This window comes from Doryrhamphus excisus, linkage group LG11 (assembly GCF_037039965.1).
Source record: "Doryrhamphus excisus strain RoL-2023G ecotype Guam linkage group LG11, RoL_Dexc_Guam_v1.1, whole genome shotgun sequence".
NCBI classification, from domain to species: Eukaryota; Metazoa; Chordata; class Actinopteri; order Syngnathiformes; family Syngnathidae; genus Doryrhamphus; species Doryrhamphus excisus.
Genome location: NC_136367.1, coordinates 12,950,720 through 12,977,435, shown reverse-complemented (window position 1 = coordinate 12,977,435; position 26,716 = coordinate 12,950,720). Strand labels below are relative to the sequence as shown.

The window sequence follows — 26,716 nt, the reverse complement described above, 5'->3', positions numbered from 1 at the left end:
TTGGGAAGGACAAAAAAATTAGGAAGTAGTCGTGTTTGGTTCTGACATACATACTACATGTTTCATTCCTAGCATGAATAGCAGTTAGCACACTCAGCATGCAGCACAGACAATGAAATACAACACCATTTCCACACCATGTTACCTCCGCCAAGGAGATCTTCATTGGGTCTGCCCATGGGCATGGTCGTGTGCAACTTCCTGCCTACAGTTTTTGATACCTAAGTAGGTTCCTGCATAATTCAGATGCGATCCAGTTTACACATTTTATTTCAAATCCAATTCTTATTATCAATTGGTGTGTTTGTGCGGAATCTTATTAAGTTCCTGAGGAGCCTTTGGGATCTGGATCTGAACTCCTATGAACCATAAAGCTTGGCTATGGTAGCCTTGGCGGAGGCCTGCTATTTCTGAGCATCTGGATTTTAGTAGCATCCCAGTGCAGAGTTAGCGTCCATGCCGTCGGACCTACAAGTCAGGCTTCCTGTTGGCATTCTCCAGGTACGAGTTCCTCAACTGGGCCACTGACACCCGGGTGTCCAGCGTTCCCATATCTCCGTTTGCCGCCCCTGCCGGAGGAACGGCCCTGGTGTTCTCCAGGGTCGCTGCAGCCCTCTCCATATGGAACCTGACGGAATGTTGGGTTATTCCGATGTCTGACATGGAGCGTGTTCGGGTCTTAAGTTTGGGCCCTCCGATTGGGTCTGTGATTTTGTGTTTAGCCTGAGGTAGAGAAGAACCCTTCTGGAGGTAAACAGCAGAGTCGCTTCTCAGCTGGCATGACTGATCTGGCTGCCTTTGAGACTCCTCCTCCAATCTCCAACCAGAATCCTGCCTTCCCAACTCTTCCTGTTCCTGTATTTGCTGCCTTAAAGGGTCATGTTGACGCTGCCGATGGGGATCTTCTTGTAGAACCTGAGGACCTTGCTGTCTTGTTCTGGTTTCTGTCTGGAAATGCTGCTCTAGTGAGTCTGGGTGCCTCGGTTCTTCTGAACGTCTAAACACTCTGTCCTCCTGAGTCTCGTGGCCGGAGTGACGGTGTCTCCTTCTCGCTTGGATATTCTCAATATTCCTGTCCCAGCCTCGATCGCTCTGCACTTCCCCATCTTCTACTTTGTGACTCGCTTGTCTCGGCTCCAGTCTGTAGTTCTGCCATTCCATGTGGTCGCTCTGTCCCTTGTGAGGACCGTCAACACTCTTTTCCCTGCGGCGGATCTCTGAAGGCAACACAGCTTTTCTGCTCTTCAGTAGACCTTCTGTTTGAACTTCTTCTTTTAAGGACTGGTTGGCCTCCAGCCTGGCCTCCAGCCTGGCCTCCTTGTGGGCACCGTAGATCTGATCGGCACTCACTCTCCTTCGCGGTGGGACATCTGGGGGTCCTGATAATTTTCCGGGTGACAGCAGATTCTGGTGTTCAATGGCCGGGTGAGGATGTTGATACTCCTGGGTTGGGAGAAGGTGGGCACCTGGTTTGGGCCGAGGTTGAGGAATAGTCCTTTGGGGGTCTGATTCTGGGCAGTGTGGAAACGGGAGCTCCTGAGTACGATGTCTCTGAGGTCTGTCTGCATTCCACTCAGGAGGCCTCTGCATACCTTCATCCCTGGATAAACATTCTCGGACTCGGATTCTTGTGGAAAGGAATGGACAAGGACACTTAGGTTCTACAGCAAATAAGACAACGATGTTCTTCGAGGATTAGACTCAAGGGACTCTTGTTATTTTAACAGTCAAACTCGGCGGCACGGTGTTCGAGTGGTTAGCGCGTAGACCTCACAGCTAGGAGACCAGGGTTCAATTCCACCCTCGGCCATCTCTGTGTGGAGTTTGCATGTTCTCCCTGTGCATGCGTGGGTTTTCTCCAGGTACTCCGGTTTCCTCCCACATTCCAAAAACATAAAAAAAAAAAATAATAATAATAAAATATAAATAAAATAAATATAAATAATAAAAAAATATATACTTTTGTTTTTGCCCCCCTCAAAGTTAAAAAAAATTCAAAATTATATATTAAAAATATAAATAATAATAATAATAATAATAATAATAATAATAATAATAATAATAATAATAATAATAATAATAATAATAATAATAATAATAATAATATACTGTTTATTATAGAATACATAACATGACAATAATATTAATATTTATTATGATATTGTTGATTATGGATTATTCTTATTCTTATTATTGTTGTTATTATTGTTATTATTATTATTATTTATTATTATTATTATTATTAGGGTTAGCGAGCAAACCTCACAGCTAGGAAACCCGATGTTCTCCCTGTGCATGCGTGGGATTTCTCCGGGTACTCCGGTTTACTCCCACATTCCAAAAACATGCTAGGTTAATTGGCCACTCCAAATTGTCCATAGGTATGAATGTGAGTGTGAATGGTTGTTTGTCTATATGTGCCCTGTGATTGGCTGGCCACCAGTCCAGGGTGTATCCCGCCTCTCGCCCAAAGACAGCTGGGATAGGCTCCAGCACCCCCGCGACCCTTGTGAGCAAAAAAGGGGTAGAAAATGAACGAATGAACAGTCAAACTCTAAAAACTACAAAAATTACTTACGTACTTTTCCTGGCCTGGTTTAGGACCACTGACTGGACGGCTGTGTTGGTATTAGGACCTACACATTACCAGTACTCGTTCAGTTCTACAACTAAGTATTGTTGTCCTGTACTGGAATTTAAGTCAGTTGGACGTTTTTGTCAACAATCTGAACCCAAGCATGCTCTCTCTGTTGTGCTTTGTTTTCTCAAATGATGAGTAACCATAGCAATAAAGGAGAAAAGTGAAGTTATAAGACAATGTTAGGAAGGAAAGTTGGTCAGTCGGAACAATCAAACCATCTGAGTTGGATAGTTAATAAGAGGAAGTGTCAAGGAGGGAAGGTCTTCACTGCTCGGTACCTTGATGGACATCTGAAGACTGCGTTATCGTCATTCTCTGAGTCTATGCTGAGACACCAGTCGCTCTTTGACAGGGCGGCAAGGCTATGGACAACCATCATAAATACTAATTGTCATTATTGGTAACGGCTCGGTTAAAGATATGATCTAGAAATATGATTTGACACGAGTGTTTGAAAATTGAATATAAATGGAAAATGACTTGTACCTGTTAGCTAGCTAGTTAGCATTCAAAAAACAACCCGGCTAGCTTCTGACCTTTAGCATTTCTAGAAATATCCATACACTGCCACTGCAGTTCAGGCAAACAAATGAGCCAACGGGTAACCCAAAAATGTATAACACTACGTTGTAATTTACATTTAGGTCACAACTGATGAAAAAAAAAACTAGACTTACATTAGTGACACCCCCTATGGGTTGTGGGCTAAATGCTTTGGAAGACATGCTAGCATACATGTAATACATTCATTCATTCATTCAATTTCTGCCGCTTTTCCTCACGAGGGTCGCAGGGGTGCTGGAGCCTATCCCAGCTGTCTTTGGGCGAGAGGCGGGGTACACCCTGGACTGGTGGCCAGCCAATCACAGGGCACATATAGACAAACAACCATTCACACTCACATTCATACCTATGGACAATTTGGAGTCGCCGATTAACCTAGCATGTTTTTGGAATGTGGGAGGAAACCAGAGTACCCGGAGAAAACCCACGCATGCACGGGGAGAACATGCAAACTCCACACGTATCCATTTCAAAGTTGATTCACACAATCCCCCCGCGTCTCCTTCACTCCTCAGACTCCAACCTCCTGGCACTACCATGTAAGACCAAGCTCCGAACCTGGGGAGACAGAGCCTTCTCCATCGCTGCCCCCCACCCTCTGGAACTCTTTGCCCCATTCACTCCGTGCTTGCCCTGACCTTCCCAGTTTCAAAAAACAACAAAAAACCCACCTCTTTAAATCTGTTTTTAATGTCTAACTTTTTATACCTGACTGCTGCGCCCCGCCCCGCCCCGCTTTTTTTATTAGATCTTTCAGAATCTGCACCTATTCCAGCTTCCCACCAAAACAACTAAAAACCCACCTGTTTAAATCCGTTTTTGTTGTCTAACTTTTTATACCTGACTGCTGTGCCCCGCCCCGCTTTTAGCTCGGAATGAATGGATGAATGTTGTATTTTAATGCATCTTTTACTCTGTTTTTTACTCAATTCGATTTTTCTTCACTGTAAAGAGTCTTTGAGTACTCTGAAAAGCGCTATACAAATAAAATGTATTCTTCTTCTTATTATTATTATTACTGTACATGCCTGTAGTACACTTGAGAGGCTTCTATAGAATAAAAAGCACTCCTACATACAGTAAGCTTTTCAAAATGGATTCTTATATAGACTCACCCTTGCCTGTTGAGGATGCTCTGTGCCTGCTGCTCTATGAACAAATCCCCAGGTGAGATGCCATAGCGGGCGGACGGCAGTGAAGACCGACGGGCAGTGCGAGGTGAGCTGGGCACCGTCGCCATGCTGTAGTCCCTGCTGGAGGCTGGACCTGGATCACAGTGGGCCGTGTCTACATGGTGCTGCTGTGAACGAGGCACATGATGTTGATCGTGGGCCCTCGTTCGAGAAGGGGGTTCTGGAGCGCCACCTCGCCTGTAGTTTTCCATGTTCATTGCTCTTTCCCGCTCTGAGAATTTAGCCTCTTGGGGAGCAGCTGTCCCGGCAGGGATTTGTGCGTCTGTGGGTGCTAAATCCGGGTGAGTCCTCATGTAAACCGTGCCCACACCGGAGCGGTACGGCACCTTAGTTTCACCCCGTTGTGCCACCTCCACTTCCGGTCTGTTTTGCCTTCCGGACATTTGTCTGTCAGTGGTGTGAAGTCTAGAGCGGTAACGTGGTGAGTAATCAATATCCGGCTCCTGGTCCAGCAGGATGCCGTATCGCTCCGACAGCTGCCGGCGACGCTCCGCTTTGTAGCGGGCGATGCGCTCAGCCTTGGAGCTCAGGCTGTTGGGGTCTGACGGGCCTGATGTGGGTGTAGATGTGGTGGATAGCGTAACAGGGTCGACGTACACCAACATGGCCTCCAGGCGGCTCCCTTTGGTCTGCTTCTGCGGGGATGTCGCCTGCTTCTGAGGAGCATCCAGCTCCTCCTGACTGAAGCGCCTCACTACGACAGAAGGTCAAGATACATACCGTCATCTTTCAGTTAGCGACAAAAACTCCTACAAGGTCTGGCGTCATCGTACCCATCACACATGGCTCACAGGGGTCCGAGGCCCTGGTGTACCGTGGGGGGTCCTCCTCCAGCATCCTGTTGGCAACCAAGCCACCCGGCAACAGAGGCGGTGGAGCATCACCTTCAATCCCTTCCAAGCGCCGCGCAATCCTCTCCTTCCTGTTTGTGAGAAATGAAGTCCTGCAGGACACGCAAGGGAGTGGAACTTCATGGAACTTGATGAGTAGATACAGTACCGGTTCATTTCTAAGTCTGCCGAAAGAGTGCCTTCAAAGTACTTCTTCAACTCTGAAACTGTGAATGTAGAAACAATTTTATTAATTTAACATGAATCGCTATTGGATTGAAAGAACATGCACACCTTTGGGAAGGACGACCAGAAGTTTGGCATCTGTGTCCGAAAGACTCTTGACCAAAGTGGTCTTGGGACTCAAGGAGAAGTCACTCTGAAAACTAGCAGAAGACACAAAGTCAAACAAAGCTCAGCTGTTCAGAAGACAACACGGAAAACTACTGTACATTCGACTAGCTAGCTAAAGAGGGGGAAGGTCCATCAGAATCCAGGTCAAGAACAAGGCTATGTAGACCTGATACTTCCTATCCAGTACCCTATAATTGACAATAAATGATACATTTGCATTGCTATTATTACTTGTAGATATACAGTATCTTATTAAACCAATGGATGGTGATGGCTCCTGATGATGGTAACATGCATGTTTTTGGAATGTGAGAGTAAGACACACGTGCAACATGAAAACTCCACACAGAGATTCCCAAATGAAGTTTGGAAACCATAAAAAATTTGATAATACTTATTTTACTTATTGTGTGGAAATATGGGCTAATAACTATAAAAGCAATCTTCACTCGCTAAATGTACTGCAAAAAAGGTCAGTAAGGATAATTCATAATACTAACTCCTTATTTCTAAAATCACAAATACTTCAACTTGCTGATATAGTTCATCTTCAAACAGCTAAAATAATGCATAAGGCTAAAAATAAGCAATTAGCTAAAAATGTCATCCAATACTTCTCTACAAGAGAGGAGAAATATGATCTCAGGGAAGAAGTACTTCGGTATGGACAAAAACTAAACTAAACTAAACTAAACTAAACTAAACTAAACTAAACTAAACTAAACTAAACTAAACTAAACTAAACTAAACTAAACTAAACTAAACTAAACTAAACTAAACTAAACTAAAATTAACTAAAAAACTAAACTAAACTAAAAAAATAAAATAAAATAAAATAAAATAAAATAAAATAAAATAAAATAAAATAAAATAAAATAAAATAAAATAAAATAAAATAAAATAAGAAAGCAGGAAGTGAACAAATGTAACAGTTAGTGATTGTAAAAGTACCAGCTTTGCGTCTTCCTACTCTTTTTGGACATGTGGAACTGTGAACTGATTATGGGATGCACTCAATTGTAATCTGATGCATGTTCAAATGAAATTAAATCATTACCATTACCATTACCATTACCATTACCATTACCATTACCATTACCATTACCATTACCATTACCATTACCATTACCATTACCATTACCACTACCACTACGACTACCACTACCACTACCACTACCACTACCATTACCATAATCTAATACAAGCTTATTGTCTGTGGAAATCAGGTGTTGTCCTTACCTTAAGGCTTCTGTTGGTAAGGACGCTGAGCTACAAAGTTTGCTCTGAGCCTCCAACTGAAGTCCTGCAGAGACATAAATGAATTCTGCATTAACGAATTACAGTCAAACCTGAGTTTTTGAACGCCCTAGTTTTCAATGAAAATTTTCACCAAAATTTTGCCTCAGTTTTCGTACACTGTCTTGGTTAGAGTACAATATTGCACATAACAAACTAGTCCATTTGCCCTGTACTGTATTTTTCTGTGGAATGAAGTGCCCAAACAAAACACACTACATGTTGCCAACTCACTGCATTGTTATTGAGTGCAAATGCGAAATAACCTGCCATGGTGACAGGAATTTTATCCTTTCCAGCCATCGGGGCAGATAGTACAGTGCCTGTATTATTGGTACTTTGGTACCTGACAAAAAAAAAAAACTTAAACTATATAAGGAAAGCAGGAAGTGAACAAATGTAACAGTTAGTGATTGTAAAAGTACCAGATGGAGGGGTAGGATTTAATAAGCTTTGCTTCTTCCTACTCCTCTTGGATACATGGAACTGTGAACTGATTATGTGATGCATTCAATTGTAATCTGATGTATGTTCAAATGAAATAAAACCATTACCATTACCATTACCATTACCATTACCATTACCATTACCATTACCATTACCATTACCATTACCATTACCATTACCATTACCATTACCATTGTTTTAAATGCCCATATATGCTTAACAGATTTGTTTCTCCAGTGTAAGATACACCTCCCCTGTTATATGTAGTATTATTTCACTTTATTTGATGTTTTGTTGTTATGCAAATTTGGAGCAGTTGGTCCGGAGCAGGAGGGGATAGAAAAGAAGAATACACCATAGTGGAGAAAACAAAGTATTAAACATCTTTAGTATGAAGCACGGCTGCACAGTGGTCGAGTGGTTAGCACACAGACCTCACAGCTAGGAGACCCGAGTTCAATCCCATCTCTGTGTGGCGTTTGCATGTTCTCCCCGTGCAAGCGTGGGTTTTCTCCGGGTACTCTGGTTTCCTCTCACATTCCAAAAACATGCTAGGTTAATTAGCGACTCCAAATTGTCAAAAATGAATGTGAGTGTGAATGGTTGTTTGTCTATATGTGCCCTGTGATTCGCCTCTCGCCCAAAGACAGCTGGGATAGGCTCCAGCACCCCCCGCGACCCTCATGAGGGTAAGCAGTAGAAAATGAATGAATGAAAGAGTATGAAGCACATAGTTAGAAAGCAGCGGATATACACTATATGCGGCACTAGAAAGGGTGCCAAAGTGATGGGGGCGGACTTATTTTGAGTCCGCTTCAGCGCTACATCGCATACACGATAAGCACTCCCTTGAGCATACACTAGCATTTCATTCCAATCCATCCATCCATCTATTTTCTATACCGCCTAGCCTCAATTGGGTCGCATTGATGTTTTGTCATTCGCTATGCTTTTTGCTGTCATTTTAACATCATCCATGATGAGTCCATGTAGCGTTTACATTTCATTACTAGGCCACCTCATCATTCAAAATAGGATTCTCCATCCCGGCTTTAAATGCTGCTCTATGTTCATATGCAGGGTAGAATATCAAGCATATGTCCAGATGACTTACAGAATATAACTTAAAGACCAGGAATTAAGTTCAATTATCACATACTACAGTATTAATTGGCCCCTACCCTAGAAACTGCCCATGAAGGACACGGGAAAAGGCCCAAATGATACTGTGTCAAAGCCCAGGGCAGTGATACTGATAAAATATAGAGTTTAACCATGTCCAGTATCAGCCCCCGTAGCTGTCCACTCAGAGCGCACTGCTCTGGTATCGTGCCCGTGAAACAACCAATCAGAGAACAGCACACAAGTGCTTAGTGCCTAGTGCTTCTCCAGTCACCAAAAAACCCAAACTTGATTAATGGAACTTTAATTGTCAGACATTGATAAGATAAGACTGTTGATAAAATATTATTGTTGAAATAGTTTTGCAATTATTGTGTTTACACTGTTTAGATATAATACATGTAATAAACTGAACATTTTCTGGAAACAAAATGGTCTTTTGATTAAATAGTACGTGATAATAAGCTCATGATTAAATAGTATGTGATAATAAGATCATCACATGGTTTGTCTGGTATCGGGACAGGTATCATGCCCCCAAGTGTCAGTATCATACTGATACTGGCACCATGTGATAACCTATAAGTATCAGATATTTAGTTTTTTTTTTTTACATGAAGAAGCATCTAAATGTCTTGAGTGACATGTCTGTCAATCAAATGCAAGCAGACATTCCTTCCAGGTCACTTTGCAACTTTATACTACGGCTACGGCGTGAACTGTCAAGATGGAGGATTGAATGACGGTTGCCATGGTAGCTTTTTTGCGAGTGGTAAAATACAGACTGATTGCACGGAATGTATTTAGGGGGGGGGGTGAAAACTTCAAAAGAAGGTAACGAAAAAGCCAATTGAATGTCACTTAGTCAGTCAGTGATTGGTTTGTATAAGACAACATGGGTGTTTAGGTCACATGACACACACCCCCAAGAAAAGTGCATGTCCCGTGTACAACAAGCACAGCGGCCAAAGTTGTTTCCCTTTTTGACACCAACAAAACATATCTGCTTTTAAATGCGGTGACTTCCCATAAAACAAAAACATAAGTATCGTAAAATATAAATAAGGATGTGAAATAAAAAAATGTCTGCAGTGTGTGTGTGTGTGCACGCATGCGTGGACTGGGATCTGTTGCCCGGAAAGCCCCGTGCACGTCACGTCAGTTCAGCTTTCCTCGGAAACGCCTGCAGGTTGCCAACAAGCGGCGAAGACGCTCAAGGCTGGCAGCGGCGGATAGAGAAGCTTAACCGGCGACGACCATGACTGGGATTTTTCTATTAATAAAGTCTGCAGGTGTAAAATAGACTCTGAACGGAGTGTTGGGAAACAGAATGGTATTTATCTGTCGACCGCACTGACAACAACTGTCAAAACAACTTACTGACAATTACTGTTCCACACTAAAATGCATATTTCCAAATAATTAAAACAGTCAAAATCAGCTGTGAAAAAACATTTTGCAGTATGAGGCCCCTTGAGTAATGATGGACACATTTTCCGGCCAATAGCAGTCTAGACAGCCTATTTCTGTTTTTAACCAACAAATTCAACTATATTTTATATTCATTCATTCATTCATTTTCTACTGCTTTTTCCTCACGAGGATCGCGGGGGTGCTGGAGCCTATCCCAGCTGTCTTCGGGCGAGAGGCGGGGTACACCCCGGACTGGTGGCCAGCCAATCACAGGGCACATATAGACAAACAACCATTCACACTCACATTCATACCTATGGACAATTTGGAGTGGCCAATTAACCTAGCATGTTTTTGGAATGTGGGAGGAAACCGGAGAAAACCCACGCATGCACGGGGAGAACATGCAAACTCCACACAGAGATGGCCGAGGGTGGAATTGAACCCTGGTCTCCTAGCTGTGAGGTCTGCGTGCTAACCACTAGACCGCCGTTTTTATTTTATATATTATTATAATATTTTATATTTTGAAATGGAGATAATATTGACAAGCGGACATTTGCTGGCCACACAAAGTGATGTAGTGTGCCAAATCTGGCATGCAGGCCTTGAGTTTAACACCCAAAGCTTACAGTTTAATGCATGACATTCTCCAGCGCATTGGGGTTACAGCAGCGATTGGTTAACATGTACACAAGAGGTGGGAAAATATTTTGACTTGGGGGCCGCATTGAGTTAATAAAATTGTTCTGGGGGGTCAGAATATATATTAAATTATTTTTTATTTTTTATTTTTAAATTATTTTTTGCTTATATTTTTTCTTGAATTATTTGTCTAATTTTATCTGTAAAAGTTATACTATCAGCTGTATGTTCCCATGTCCCATGTTTTTTCAGGAGCACTTTTTTTTTATTTTTTTTTATTTTTGTTAACATTTTTAAATTATTTTGTGCTTATAATTTTCCTTGAATTATTTGTCTAATTTCATCTGTAAAAGTGTTATACTATCAGCTGTATGTTCCCATGTCCCATGTTTTTTCAGGAGCACTTTTTTTTAATTTTTTTTTATTTTGTGCTTATAATTTTCCTTGAATTATTTGTCTAAATTCATCTGTAAAGTTATACTATCAGCTGTATGTTCCCATGTCCCATGTTTTTTTAGGAGCACTTTTTTTATTTTTAAATTATTTTGTGCTTATAATTTTCCTTGAATTATTTGTCTAATTTTATCTGTAAACGTGTTATGCTATCAGCTGTATGTTCCCATGTCCCATGTTTTTTCAGGAGCACTTTTTTTCATTTTTAAATTATTTTGTGCTTATAATTTTCCTTGAATTATTTGTCTAATTTTATCTGTAAAAGTTATACTATCAGCCGTATATTCCCATGTCCCATGTTTTTTTCAGGAGCACTTTAAACATCAGATCACATCAAATTATGTAATTTAATTTTACTTTTTTTTTTTAACTAAATAAGACATCCGACTTGCAAGTCATGTTGCCAGTTTGTATGTTAAAAGTTGAAATACTTAGAAAGCAACTGGCGGGCCGGATTCAAATGCTTGATGGACCGCATGTGGCCCCCCGGGTCGTAGTTTGCCCACCCATGTTACACACATATATCAGCTATTTTTGATCACAACAAGGCAAACGAGGACAGGTGGTCACTGACTGCAAAGATGCTCCCCCTTACCTGTGCTGCAGTGCTGCACGTGGCTGACATGGTAACCAGAAATCCAAGGGTTTCGGAACATGTTTCGAGGCAAAAGACTCCCACCCCTCCCCAAGGATGGTGGTGCCGGGCAGCAGGAAGGAGGCGAGAGTCTGCTAACCGACGAGTCCGAGTGGTTACCCAGCACCACCTCCACCTCCACCCGGCACACAGCGCTCCTCACCCCAGTCACACAATGTCACACAAGTCGAGTGTGTGAAGTTGACAGCACAGCAGGGCGCCAAAGCCGCTCAGTGGTGTAATCAGATTACAGTCAGAAATTAGCCTCCATGATAGAAACTCAGGGACAAGGATTGGAGCGGGGGCGGGTGGACGATTGGGGCGGGGGGGTCTCCATTTTGGGCTTCCTGGAAGCCAGGTAGATTCCTACACAGTGAAGGTGTAGCATTGGCATAGAAGCTAACACCTTATGAATATCACTTAGCATTAGCAAATTAGCAGATTTGTGCTAATCCTGTGTAAGGCTTGTTTATTTGTTTATTTGTTTATTTCTAGCTTTTGGCCACACCCCCATCTTTCTTTGCCAATCACCTTTTGATCCTGTTCCTATTGGTTTGTCATGGGAACCTTTCATGTAAACAAAAAACATGGCTGATGGCCGCACTAAGACAATGTTTGTTCTTCACAAATATGCTGTAAAATATAAATTTCTTAAAAAAAATTTATGACATTTTTAAAAGAAAGCGAACTGATCCACAATGACAATTTTTACAGTTCACTTTTTTACCCAGTGGACTCCTATAGCATCACTGGCGCTACGTGGCGCGTGCCATTACATTCCAGTCGATTCCAATAGGTGGATTGTTTGCGACATTTGGTTCCACTTGGTGGACACTTTGCGTTGATTGTTTGATGCAAGTGGTGCGCCAAACTCAATTTTTGTCACCACAAGCTAGTTGGGAGGCAGTTTGACACTCGGCGCCACAGCAAATTGCATTGACGCGAACTGGCACCAACTGGCACCAACTGGCGCCGGCTCAGTGGACTCTTAGCATTACTGAACACATTGGATATATACATATGTATATATAGCTATAATATTAATTCATTTTCTACCGCGGGGGTGCTGGAGCCTATCCCCGCTGTCTTCAGGTGAGAGGCGGGGTACACCCTGGACTGGTGGCCAGCCAATCACAGGGCACATATAGACAAACAACCATTCACACTCACATTCATACCTATGGACAATTTGGAGTGGCCAATTAACCTAGCATGTTTTTGGAATGTGGGAGGAAACCGGAGTACCCGGAGAAAACCCACGCATGCACTTGCAGAACATGCAAACTCCACACAGAGATAGCCGAGGGTGGAATTGAACCCTGGTTTCCTAGCTGTGAGGCCTGCATGCTGACCACTCGACCATCGTGCACCAAATATATGTATAATATAATATATAGAGAGCTAGCGACCTAAACGGTAGCCTTCAAGTTATTTCCTTTAAACTTAAATAGCCAAAAACTTACCACTTCCACACGGATAGGGAGGATAACTATTAACAGTTATTTAACCTTTAACATGAACATTAATCAAACGTAATATTTTTTTCTGGGTACATGATACCATACAGCATCCATATCAAACTTGCGCGGGCCGCACTAACATTAAACTTTCATATCAAGGCGGGGGTCTCAAACTAGTGTCCTGCGGGCCTGAGTGAAGTAATCAAGGACATTCTAGTGTGTATTAAAAAGGTTGTAGATAGACTTCTGGTGGTTTAGTGGTGAAAAGCACTTTTAAGGTGGAATATCCATACATATATTTTCTGTACCGCTTATCTTCACAAGGGTCACAGTCATGCTGGAGCCTATCCCAGCTGTCTTCGTTGCGAGATAATCAAATATGTTGAAGAAGACATTAACTGCATACAAATAAACCCTATTTATTAAATAAGGATGCCATATCAAAAAGCTTTAGCACGGCTTTTGTAGAACATTTCACGCTACGGAGTATGGTGAGTTTTCGAGGCTCATATGGCATCATATGGCCAACAGCACTTATTATGAATAATCCATGTGATTAGTATCGGTATTTCAGCCCTGGATGATCATTTCTGAAATGCATTTTCTACTAATAGATATAATATAATAATAACACATAACATTTTTGCATTAAGTATACAATGTGAGTGTGCATGTGTTGCAGTGTGGTGGTGCACTGGAGGCTTTTTCTCACCCTTTCACACACACACACACACACACACACACACACACACACGCATACTTCCCAGTCGGGCCTGGACACCCCTAATAAGGCAACATGTGTTGTGAGTGGCTGCTGTGAGGAGGTCACTGTGTCCACAACCAGAGCTTGTGTTTACAAGACCACCGCCTGCTCAGCCTTGTTGTGTCGCCTTGATGGACGAACTGTGAGCTAATGTCTTATCTTTTATCGCTAGCTTGCGTCACATGTAGATTTTATGTATCTAAAAGTGCAGTTTTTAAATTAAACAATGAATAAATAATCAAAACTACATCGCTCTGTATGGGGGAAAAATGATTGCTCCCGAAATCTAATAACGGTTGTGCCACTTTAGCAGCAACAACTGCAATCAAATGTTGGTGATAACTTGCAATGAGTCTCTTACAGTCCTGTGGAGGAATTTTGACCCACTCATCTTTGCAGAATTGTTGTCATTCAGTCTCATTAGAGGGTTTTTGAGCATACAAAAAATTATTCATTTTATACCGCTTTTCCTCACGAGGGTCGCGGGGGTGCTGGAGCCTATCCCAGCTGTCTTCAGCTGAGAGGCGGGGTACACCCTGGACTGGTGGCCAGCCAATCACAGGGCACATATAGACAAACAACCATTCACACTCACGTTCATACCTATGGACAATTTGGAGTGGCTAATTAACCTAGCATGTTTTTGGAATGTGGGAGGAAACCGGAGTACCTGGAAAAAACCCACACATGCACGGGAGAACATGCAAACTCCACACAGAGATTGCCGAGGGGGGAATCGAACCCTGGTCTCCTCGCTGTGACGTCTGCCCACTAACCATGTGACCGCCGTACCGCCCTTAATAAAAATTAAATATATATAAAAAAAAATTTAGTTTGAGAAATACTGAAAAGAAATAACTTCTTCTACTGTACATCCTCGCAAGATTTTAAAAAAAATTATAATATATATAGACTTTGAAATGCTTAATTGCTTCATTATTTTATTTCAAATTGATGGCTAACTTGTTTAGATATCAGAAAGGTAAACAACACAGCTTTATTCCTCAAGGTCATACGTTTCAAACTACCAAAAACAAAAAATCAACAACTTTTTTCAACATTTTCCTTCATCTTGTAATAATTTTATTACTGTAATAATAAAATAATAATCATTTGTTGATTGGTTCCAGGCTGTATTTCCTTAGATTTCCAAAACAGTTTGTTGTAATTTATTCTACTCTGATATGATTAGTCACATTCCCAAGCACTTCCGGACTACTCCCGAACCCCACTTTATAATTTTGTGGGTGTCGGAGTTGATAATAAACGAATAAAGCCTTCAGAGAGCCAATTAAGAAGTGTTTCTGAGCTACCGGCTGGAGAACCCTGGCTTACCGTGTATGAATCAAGGATGGTAACGTAGCTCCGTGTTTACTAAGTGCACGCATAGCGTGCCCGATATTAATACACCTTTCCAGGCGTACATCGCTTCTGGCTTCAGCAACAGTTTGGCAGATATTTCATGTTCCTGTTCAGAAAAACAGTACCGTGTGAAATTCCCTTGCTGGGAATCACAATTTCCAACCGCTTCTGCCTGAGCTTGCCACGTAAAAAGATTTCCTGGGAGCCATAGCTAACAACCGTAAACAAAGAGAAGCAGAGCTGTGGAGAGGGCAGTCCTAGATCTGGCCTGCAGCGCATGCCCATATAAGGAAGTCGGACTCCTTGTGACATCACAGTGAGCCAGTGTTAGAAAAAGCTCACTGAAAGAGAGCGTTCAGAGCCAAGCCAAACTTCTTTTACGGCTCATTTCTAAATGCGCAAACCTCATTTTCTGAAACTTTGGCATCGTTTAAGTCGTGAATAACTACATTTATAGGTCGGAAAAGTGTTAAAAGTTACATTAAAAACAATCCTGCCATTAGTTTATTTACAACAGGGGTCTCAAACTCAATTTACCTGGGGGCCACTGGAGCAGTGCTTTGGTTCCGATTTTCTACAATAAAAGCTCTGATAAAACATTCCACTGTTCTCAAATATCTTAATTTTTATTTTTCTGCACAAAATAAGATGAAAAATAAATAAACAAATCAAGAATAAAGAAAATCAATCAATCAGTAATAAATAAATATAATAATAATAATAATAATAAAACAGCAAATAATAAAAACTTAAGAAACCACATATAGTTGGTGGGTAGACAAATTATTTTTTTCAGATTAAAATGAACAAAGCATTATTAGAGCCCTGTAGACATGACAAAACACGACTATAGTCACATTATACTCTTTATTTACAACATATTGCGCAACTGCAGGGTCTTGAGACACATGCTAACTCGCAAACTAGAGAGCTAGCGACCTAAACGGTAGCCTTCAAGTTATTTCCTTTAAACTTAAATAGCCAAAAACCTACCACTTCCACACGGATAGGGAGGATAACTATTAACAGTTATTTAACCTTTAACATGAACATTAATCAAACGTAATAATTTTTCCTGGGTACATGATACCATACAGCAGGGGTCTCAAACATGCGGCCCGCGGGCCAAATGTGGCCCGCAGGACACTAGTTTGAGGCCCCCTTTTGATATGAAAGTTTAATGTTAGTGCGGCCCGCGGAAGTTTGATATGGATGCTGTATGGTATCATGTACCCAGAAAAAATTATTACCTTTGATTATTTTTCTTTCATCTTATTTTGTGCAGAAAAATAAAAAGTAAGATATTTGAGAACAGTGGAATGTTTTATCAGCGCTTTTATTGTAGAAAATCGGAACCAAAGCACTGAAAAAGTTTGTATATTTTTCCGTTTTTAATAACGTTTTTTTTTTTGGAAAACCTGATGCGGCCCAGCCTTGCCCAGACCCTAGCTCCCGTGGCCCCCAGGTAAATTGAGTTTGAGACCCCTGCCATACAGCATCCATATCAAACTTGCGCGGGCTGCACTAACATTAAACTTTCATATCAAGGCGGGGGCCCCCAAGTAGTGTCCTGCGGGCCACATCTGGCCCGCGGGCCGCATGTTTGAGACCCCTGCTGTTTGGTATCATGTACCAAAAAAAATTATTACTTTTGATTAATGTTCATGTTAAAAGTTAAATAACTGTTAATAGTTATCCTCCCTATCCGTGTGGAAGTGGTAAGTTTTTGGCTATTTAAGTTTAAAGGAAATAACTTGAAGGCTACCGTTTAGGTCGCTAGATCTCTAGTTTGCGGGCTGCGTGTTTGAGACCCCTGATTTACAACATGAAGCTGGAAAAGGCTTCATTTTTTATCGAGTGAAGGACCATTGTTGTTCATCTGAATTCTGCCCTCTCCTAGTTTAACTTTCATTTTAGGGAAGTCTGGCTGACTCCGTGCCCTCCAGTATCAGTAATCACAGTTTACACCTGTGGTCTTCAATACAACAATTGTATGGAGAGTCTGGGACCCATACAAGTTCCCCTATGTGTATCTGGAGTCCTGTCGTCACGTGTTGTGACGGGACGAGCAGGTGCGGAACACTCGTGTCTCACACACGCTACACTTGCACAAGAAGCAGCGCTCAATCACAATGCGGTGAACCAGTGTGTCGCACGCTAACCGCCATGTTGTCACCTGAGAAGCAGCAACAACATTCTCGTGGTCACAAGTCTGGCTGCTGCACAGCGGCAATGATGGAGCACTCTTTTCAGTATGCACGTCCACTGTGGCGATTCCGTAGTCAGGAGAAAGCCAAAAGAAAGCAAAAAAAAAAACAAAAACAAAACAATTGGATAACTCCATTTAAATCATAAAACATCTTGATGCAATACTTCCTTTGAAGTCCTATGCTACCCATGAACAAATCTTATGAATAAGAAATCGTCCCAAAAACTACAGATTGTTTTGCTTTCTCTTTTCTTTGGGGCTATTGATGGAAGATTTAAAGGGGCCCTATTACGTTTTCCCCATTTTTCTGACCTATAAATGTAGTTAGAATGTTGTATTCTTGTGCTAAAATATAGCAAAGTTTCAGATAATAAGGTTTGCGAATTTGGAAGTTTTGTGAATTCAGTGCAATTTGGACTTCCTTTTATGGGCATGCCCAGATATGTTGTAGGCCTGTTCTCCCTCAGCTCTGCTTCGGTCTGTTTACGGTGTTAGCAATGGCTCCCAGGAAATGTTCTTTCGGGTCTCACGAGCATCAGGTAGAAGTGTATGGAGTTGCAGCAAGAGAAAAATATTTTTCATATTTTGTGAATATGGGCCAATACGAACCAGGACTATTTGCCAAACTGTTGCTGAATTCCAACTCTTTTCCAGCATTACTTGGTCGTGTGGAAGAGTCAGACGGGAAAGCTGTAAGTAGCAATTCATCAGCGTCATCGCTGTGTTTATGTTGTGTAAGAAATGAAACAAAAGCAGTCGTCTGTGCATTATAGCGTGTTATATGTAAATTAGAAGCTCACCAATGTCTGGAGTTGCGAGTATCTTTTTTCCATCAGTGGGTTTTTCCATTTTGATACATGGGTAGTCCCACAAAAAATATGTAATGACCACATTTCCACTACATTATTACCGACAATATTAAAAAGTGGTTTTGGCGGAAAGCTGGAATAGGTGCAGATTCTGGAAGATCTAATAATAATAATAATACATTTTATTTGTATAGCGCTTTTCAAAATACTCAAAGATGCTATACAGTGAAGAAAAATCAAGTTGAGTAAAAAACAGACTAAAAGATGCATTAAAATACAACATTCATACATTCATTCCGAGCTAAAAACAAGGCTAAAAGCAGGGCACAGCAGTTAGATATAAAAAGTTAGACATCAAAAACGGATTTAAACCGGTGGGTTTTTAGTTGTTTTAGTGGGAAGCTGGAATAGGTGAAGAATCTGGAAGATCTAATAATAATAATAATACATTTTATTTGTATAGCACTTTTCAAACTACTCAAAGATGCTTTCCAGAAAAATAAAGTTGAGTAAAAAAAAAAAAATAGAGTTGAGTAAAAAAACAGACTAAAAGATGCATTAAAATACAACATTCATCCATTCATTCCAGGCTAAAAACAAGGCTAAAAGTGGGGCACAGCAGTCAGATATAAAAAGTTAGACATCAAAAACGGATTTAAACTGGTGGGTTTTTAGTTGTTTTGGCAGGAAGCTGGAATAGGTGCTGATTCTGGAAGATCTAGAACGCTTTCTGTGCAGGTTATTGTGTGTAGCTGCTCTATATCGATGTGGTTGTTTTTTATGTTCTATAGACCACGCACTGTATGTGTCTGAAATGAAATTGATGATAATACAGGGGTCCACACCTCAATACAAAATGAGCATAATAAGTCCATAACATAACATAACATAACAAAGGGCCGGCCATCAAAACAAAAGGTCTGACTTCCAGTGTGATTTACAATGCATGTTCATGTTCTAAATACAGTCTCACCTCAGTTTTTGTACAATTTCACCAACATTTTGGTGAAATTCGTCTAGTTTTGTACAACATAGTAATGGTAATGGTTTTATTTCATTTGAACATGCATCAGATTACAATTGAATGCATCACATAATCAGTTCACAGTTCCACATGTCCAAAAGGAGTAGGAAGAAGCAAAGCTTATTAAATCCTACCCCTCCATCTGGTACTTTTACAATCACTAACTGTTACATTTGTTCACTTCCTGTTTTCCTAATAAAGTTTAAGTTTTTTTGTCACAAACCAAAGTATGAGGTGATATGAGCATCCAATGCCATAATGGGTACCATAGTAAGTGTCAATATAGTGATATATATAGCACATCATGACAACATCGCATGTAACAAAGTAGTCTGTTTGAACGAGTGCCCAAACAAGCATCGCTTTTTCATTGCGTACAACTGCGAAATAACCTGCCAAGTATCCAAAAAATTTCATAAAGAAGGTGAGAAAAACTATTGAATTTGATCTCGCCAGGATGTACAGTACAAGAAGGGATTTTTAAAAAAGTATTTCCCCAACTAAAATCAACACTGTGACATCACTGTGATGCCATGGCGTGTGTTTGTTATTGTTATTGTGCTTAGCTGTGGTGTGCATGTGCACTGCATCATATTGTGTTGCTAATATTTTATTTTAGCAAACAGCTAAAATAATGCATAACGCTAAAAACAACCAATTAGCTAAATATGTCATCCAATACTTCTCTACAAGAGAGGAGAAATATGATCTCAGGGAAGAAGTACATTTGAAACACTTCTATGCTAGGACTACGTTATGCTAGCCATAGCATTTCAGTATGTGGAATCAAACTATGGAATGGATTGAGTAAGGACCTCAAACAATGCACAACGATGAGCCAATTCAAGAAACAATACAAGCAGTTGATGTTTGCTAAATACAAGGATGAAGAGTCTTGAACCAGTCATGATGTGCTATATATATCACTATATTGACACTTACTATGGTACCCATTATGGCATTGGATGCTCATATCACCGAGTACTTCGGTACGAGGTACATTATTAAAAAAAAAAACAAAAAAAACTTAAACTGTATTATGGAAAGCAGGAAGTGAACAAATGTAACAGTTAGTGATTGTAAAAGTACCAGATGGAGGGGTAGGATTTAATAAGCTTTGCTTCTTCCTACTCCTTTTGGACATGTGGAACTGTGAACTGATTATGGGATGCATTCAATTGTAATCTGATGCATGTTCAAATGAAATTAAGCCATTATCATTACCATTACCATTACCATTACCATTACCATTACCATTACATTACCATTACCATATTTTGCACGTTTGTGACCTCATAATCCATCCATTATTTTCTATGCCTCACTTGGGCTGCGAGTATGCGGGAACCTATCCCAGCTGTCTTTGGGCAAGAGGTGGGGTACATCCCAGATCGGTCAACACATGCAGTCACTTCATTAAAACAAAATAAACAAGGTCAGTACTCACATGTATTCCGAAGACAAAGTTGAGGGTTCACTGCTGCGAGGTGGCTGCAGGTGAGAGCAGGTAAAGTCCAAAATAAAAAAAACAAATATCTCTGATGTGTTCAGCGGTAAAGAGAAGAAGGAGGGAGGAGCAAGGGGAGAGGAAGCAAGGAAAGGTGATGAGATTGATTCTTGAAGTCAGTCATTAGTGGTGCTCCTCCATGGACTGGGAGAGGTGACCCACCAAGAGGCTTTGAAGAAGGTGGGCCTAAAACCGGCGTGGTAACCCGACCCTGGGCCCACCATGTATGGGCTGAAGAAAGTGGCCTCCATTAGTCCGGCGTCTGCCATAAATAGCCAGGAGGAGCTGGCCCAGGGCCTATCAGCTGCTGGTCCTCCTGGGCTAGACCGACATCTCGCCTGCTTGCTGCAGAACTGCACCTAGACTTGACCTCCAAAGTCCAATCTCAAGTTCATTGGTAGGATTTGAATATGCAATGATGACAGTTTATCACTAAGCATTCTACATAGACTTAACACAACTTTAATAATGCTTAAGTATGTGCATGGTTTTAAGCTAGCTTGCAGTTTTGTGTCAATAAAGTTAATGATTCCATGTGCACAAGAATAAAATATAACGATTCCTTTGCTAACTCACTCAAGGGAGCAACATTTACATAACATGCAAACCATCCTGTCTCTTGTCGTCCTCTGGTGGAAGACTTAGGCACCGCCAACCGTGATTGGATGCTTAATACACTCAGTTTATCATTATCAACTCATTAAACGATATGTTTATTGTAGTACAGCTCTACTGCATCATACCAACAGGGAGATATACGTATATATATAAACAGTTTATATATTGTTTATATATAAACATATTGTTCAATACCAATGACACTGGCTTAAAATAATAGTAGATATTCACTGAAAAGGAACCTAAATATAAAAAAAAAAAAATTCATCCATCCATTTTCTATACCACTTATCCTTACTAGGATTGGGGTTATGATGGAGCCTACCAGGTGGGCTTCATCCTGGACCGGTCGCCAGCCAATCACAAGGCACATATAGACAAACAACCAATTTGGATTCGCTAATTAACCTAGCATGTTTTTGGAATGTGGGAGGAAACCGGAATACCCGGAGAAAACCCACGCATGCACGGGGAGAACATGTAAACTCCACACAGAGATGGCCGAGGGTGGAATTGAACTCGGGTCTAGCTGTGAAGCATATGTGCTTTTCTAATAATTCCAATAATAATCATTATTATTAATTGATTGATTTTTTTTATTACAAAAAAAAATAAAATAAAATAAAAAAAGAGGGGGTAAAATGTATATATGTATATATACAGTACATATGTCCCCTGCTGGATCTCCACAAAACTTTACCGATGGCCATTTTATGTCATGTTAACACAGCAGGAAGTACTAATGGACCACTTCCTGTGACCAAAGCACACTCAGAGGAGACAAGAAAAATGGCCGCCATCCAAGCCTTGCAAAGCTGCCAGCTCACTCGCTCGCTCGCTCCCAAAATGTGCCAACTTTTCTAACTCTTTGATACCATCCTGGCGCCGCCATCGCTGGCCTGACTCGAAGCTCTAATGAGTCTAATTGGAAGGTCAAAGTCGTCTTTTAAAAAAGGGACTAAAACTCCAACAAAGGAACTAAGTGATGACAAACAACAGACGTTTTTCATGCAAAGAGTTTATTTCTGAATGGGACTGCAGTATCGTACAACACAATGAAGTATTATCCTCATATTTATACATACAAAGATAAAAGGAAACAATCAATGACGTCTGTTTTTACTCTAAAAATAGCTTTTAAATACTTGGCATAGTTTAGTAAATTAAACTATGAAACACATTTGTTTTGCCCGTCGCTGCTTCTTTTTTTCCCCTTTTTTTAAACTACCAAATGCAAATTTACTTTATGAAAAAAAACAAAAACTCCCCCCCGCTTCCTCTGTCGCTTGCATTCCATGCAAGGAAGAAAAAAAGATGTAGAAAAAGCACTTAAATCTCATATGAAAATAGAAAATATCACAAGTGTGCATAATCACTTCATGTTGGACGTCACCTGTAGTAGAAAAGTCACATGACACATGATGTTGCTATGTTCACGTGTACCTGCCATACCAATTATTACGGGGCTATATTTCACTTTCACTTTCACTGTTTGCCTCACCTCTTGTTTTTGAGAGATCACATGACTGCCATGCTACAGCGCCCCCAGCTGGAAGGGCCGGTGGGTTACAAGCGCGGATGTAAAAAAATAACCCCCAGCATAAGTTTTGTTTATTTGGCTGCGATGTGATGCGATGCTTTGTTTTATTTTATTTCGTTTTTTTTGTTTGTTTTTTGTTTTTTAAAGTAAGGCGACATCGAGAATTTACAAGAAATGCTAAAAGACGCGATTCTGCCTTGCTAAAATGCTACAAGTGTACAAAGGCTACATAACAGTGATGGATGACAAAGTCATACACGTCTGTTGTTGTTGACAGGTCACAATTTAGGCTATTTTTCTAGAAGTCTATTTAAAAACTCTTATCTAAAAACCCTGTATATTTTTTAAAAAGTATACTATATCTTTGCAAATATGTGTTGTTGTTTTTTTTTTTTTACACCCAGCATTGCATTGTACCCTTTAGTGCAATCCTCACAAAGAACTGACAGTACCCCCCCTTCCTCCCCACAAAGTGTGTGAATGCTGATAAAGGGAAAATATACCCCCTGGTGGCTGTGAGCGGTACAAGACATGACAAATCTGAGAAATCTGATTGGACCGTTTGTATACGTTTACGGCATCATTGCGTTTTTCTCCTTTGTTGGACCTTTGAAAACTACTAGAATGTTCTTCAATAATGGAAAAAGCACTTCTCTCTACAAGATGAATATTGGCCAACTAAACACTTCCGTCTCCAAATTTTGGAATTATTTTGTCTTTCACCTTTTTGTGGCAAAGGAAGCCTGTTTCCGCCACTGATAAAAACAAGTTATCCCAATGGTAAGCCACAAGTCATTACATAAAAAGTCATAATTATGACAAAAATTGTTGAAATTATGACATAAAAAAGTCAAAATTATGGGATAAGAATGTCAAAATTATGAGATAAAAAGTAAAAATTGTGAAATAAGAAAGTCCTAATTATGAGATGAGAAAGGCGAAATTATAAGGTAACAAAGTTGTAATTATGATATAAAAGTAAAAATTATGAGATAAGAAAGTTGAAATTATGACATAAAAAGTAAAAATTATGACATAAGAAAGTCATAAGTATGAGATAAAAAGTCAAAATTTTGAGATAAGGAAGTCATAATTATAACATAAGAAAATTGACGAAATAAGAAAGTCAAAATTATGAGCTAACAAGGTCATAATTATGAGATAAAAGTCAAAATTATGAGATTACAATTATAATTATGATATAAAAAGTCAAAATTATGAGATAAGAAAGTTGAAATTATAACATGAGAAAATCGACGAGATAAGAAAGTCAAAATTATGAGCTAACAAGGTCATAATTATGAGATAAAAAGTCGAAATTATGAGATAAAAAGTCAAAATTATGAGACAAATGGTTGGAATTATAAGATAACAAAGTGGAAATTATGAGATAACAAAGTCAAAATTATGAGATAAAAAGTCAAAATTGTGAGGTAAGAAGGTGGAAATTATGACATAAGAAAGTGGAAATAAAGAGACAAGAAAGTCGAAATTATGAGATAACAAAGTCGAAATTATGAAATAACAAAGTCATAATTATGAGATAAAAAGTAATTATGATTTTCTAATCTTATACATATATTTCAACTTTTTATCTCATAATTATGACTTTTTATCTCACCATTTTGACTTTCTTATCTCATATTTTCGACTTTTTATTTCAAAATGATCACTTTTTGATGACTTTTAAATCTCATAATTTCAACTTTCTCACCTCATAAATTAAACTTTTTATCTCATAATTAACATTGGGATAACTTTTTTTGAGCTAACAGCTTAAAATATGAGCTTCCATAGTTCATTCATTCATTCATTCATTTTCTATCGCTTTTTCCTCACGAGGGTCGCGGGGGTGCTGGAGCCTATCCCAGCTGTCTTCAGGCGAGAGGCGGGGTACACCCTGGACTGGTCACCAGCCAATCACAGGGCGAGCTTCCATAGTTTCAGATAAAAATGTGTAAAGTCTTTCAACTGCTTTTAGTTGGTTGTTTTAGTTTAAAGTCATAATAGCAATTCGGAAAAAAACAGTAGAACCTCTGTTTTGTATGGACCAGTTTTTGTATAATTCTTTTATGGTTGGACATTTACACCAAAATGTTACCTCAATTATTGTACACTCTTTCCGTTTTGTAAATTAACATTTGTCTTTTATCATTATTTTGCATTCTTTTCCGCATGTAAAACTTTATTGTCATTAAAGGAGTCATCATTCCCAATCCTTATGTGAAACATGAACACATATTTCCTTCCCTTTTGTGTGCATTATAACACAAAAAAATGACTTAATATAAGCTAGCTAACAATATACGTCATTACAATACACCTATTTTGACTATGAAACCCTCTAAATACAACGTTGCATGGTTTGATATCCATGCTGTGATCATGCATTAACACGTACACTCATGATAACATGTAATAGTTGCAGTATATTACCATATTTTGATTGTTTAAAACATTACCCAAACTTATTTCCTAGGGTGCATTGATACACATACTGCTAGTTTCGTCAACAACAGTAGCATAGATACAGCGACAACACTTAAGATGTCCGATCTCCTTGGGATGGCTGTGTCTTCCAGCACAAGACATGTGCTGGAAGACACAGCAACAAAAATGCTGATGGCAAACCAGCATCTTGTTGAGTCTTTGTAAGGAAATGGAGAGTTAGGTATCCACTCTTCCGTCTGTGAATGACGGCGAGATGAGCGGTTAGCGAGGCGTCTTGTTAGTCCGCCAGATAAAAATCGTTTTTCATGTTAGCTGCTATAATAATAATATCGCTGTAGCTTTGTAAGTATACTATTTTTCATTTGAAATTTGTATTTCCCATGACATCCTTTGTTAGCTCGCTTATATTAACTCATTTTCTTGTGCTAGAATGTACAGATAAGGGAAAAAACATGTTTCACATAAGGATTGGGAATGAAAAAAAATTGTTAATATTTGGGGGTGTCTGGAACAGATTAATTGGATTTACATTACTTAGGGTTAGGATTTTGGGGTTTGGGTTTAGCAGTTAGCGTTAGGGTTAGATAAATAAAAATAATACAAAAACACGTTGAAGGAAAAAAACAAAGAAACAAAAAGCTGCCAATATGCTACCGTCCAAAATAAATTAACTTTGTTCCAAACTGCAAAACAATTGTACTGGAATTAATTCATATGAACAAAAACTGAGGTACAGTTAATCGTCATTTAGCACGCTTGATTGGTTCCGATACAACTTCTGCAAAGTAGCATTCCTCATGTATCAATGAAATATTTTCATAGTTAGAGCATAGAAAAACTAAATACGGTTTTTAACATTACTAAAGGCCTCTAGACATGAAATAACACCCCTATATTCACCATCACACTCCAATTATCGTTTACAAGTAATCATTAAAGTAAATAAGCCACAGAAGACACAAATTAGACTTGTGCTCATGTGCTATAAATGCGTTCCAGAGGGAAGCTGAGTGGCGGGCGGACAGGAAGTGACGTCATGGTTAAGTTGAGAGTTGAGCTTTAACAGTAGCCTATGTTTTTATTAGGAATTTTTATTTGGGATTCGAAACTCGAAACTAATCAGTAATCGGTCGTATCCAAGATGGTGACGAGTCACACATACAGACCGGAGGTGGACCAGCTGGTCAGAACCACCTGGATCTCAATCCACTCAAGACTGTGGAGATGAGAGTGGACATCAGGAGAAGTCCCACCCCCATTATCCTCAACAGCTCAGTGTCTCATGTGGACACCTTCGGGTTTCTGGGAACCACAATCTCTCTGGACCCTGAAGTGGTCCGTGTGTAAAAAGGCAGGAAGGTTCTACTTCCTACGTCAACTT

The 26,716-nt window shown here is 39.9% G+C and overlaps 1 protein-coding gene across 7 annotated transcripts in view; it reads right to left on the bottom strand.

The window, feature by feature from the left end:
* The window catches only part of svilb (supervillin b), a 42,409-nt gene extending 30,281 nt beyond the window's left edge, over nt 1–12,128 (bottom strand). For 2 of the 7 annotated variants that reach the window (XM_058069435.2, XM_078794762.1), the window contains exons 1-7: nt 11,554–12,126; nt 6,822–6,885; nt 5,523–5,614; nt 5,398–5,455; nt 5,172–5,320; nt 4,321–5,092; nt 473–1,627 (exon numbers count right to left, since the gene is read on the bottom strand). In XM_058069435.2, the coding sequence (XP_057925418.2) occupies nt 473–1,627; nt 4,321–5,092; nt 5,172–5,320; nt 5,398–5,455; nt 5,523–5,614; nt 6,822–6,885; nt 11,554–11,614 (2,351 nt within the window). In that variant the 5' untranslated portion in view covers nt 11,615–12,126. Of the gene's footprint in view, nt 1–472; nt 1,628–4,320; nt 5,093–5,171; nt 5,321–5,397; nt 5,456–5,522; nt 5,615–6,821; nt 6,886–11,553 lie in introns of all 7 variants that reach the window. The other 5 variants (XM_078794761.1, XM_078794764.1, XM_078794763.1 and 2 more) reach the window with 4 other exon arrangements.
* Nucleotides 12,129–26,716: the final 14,588 nt, after the last annotated feature.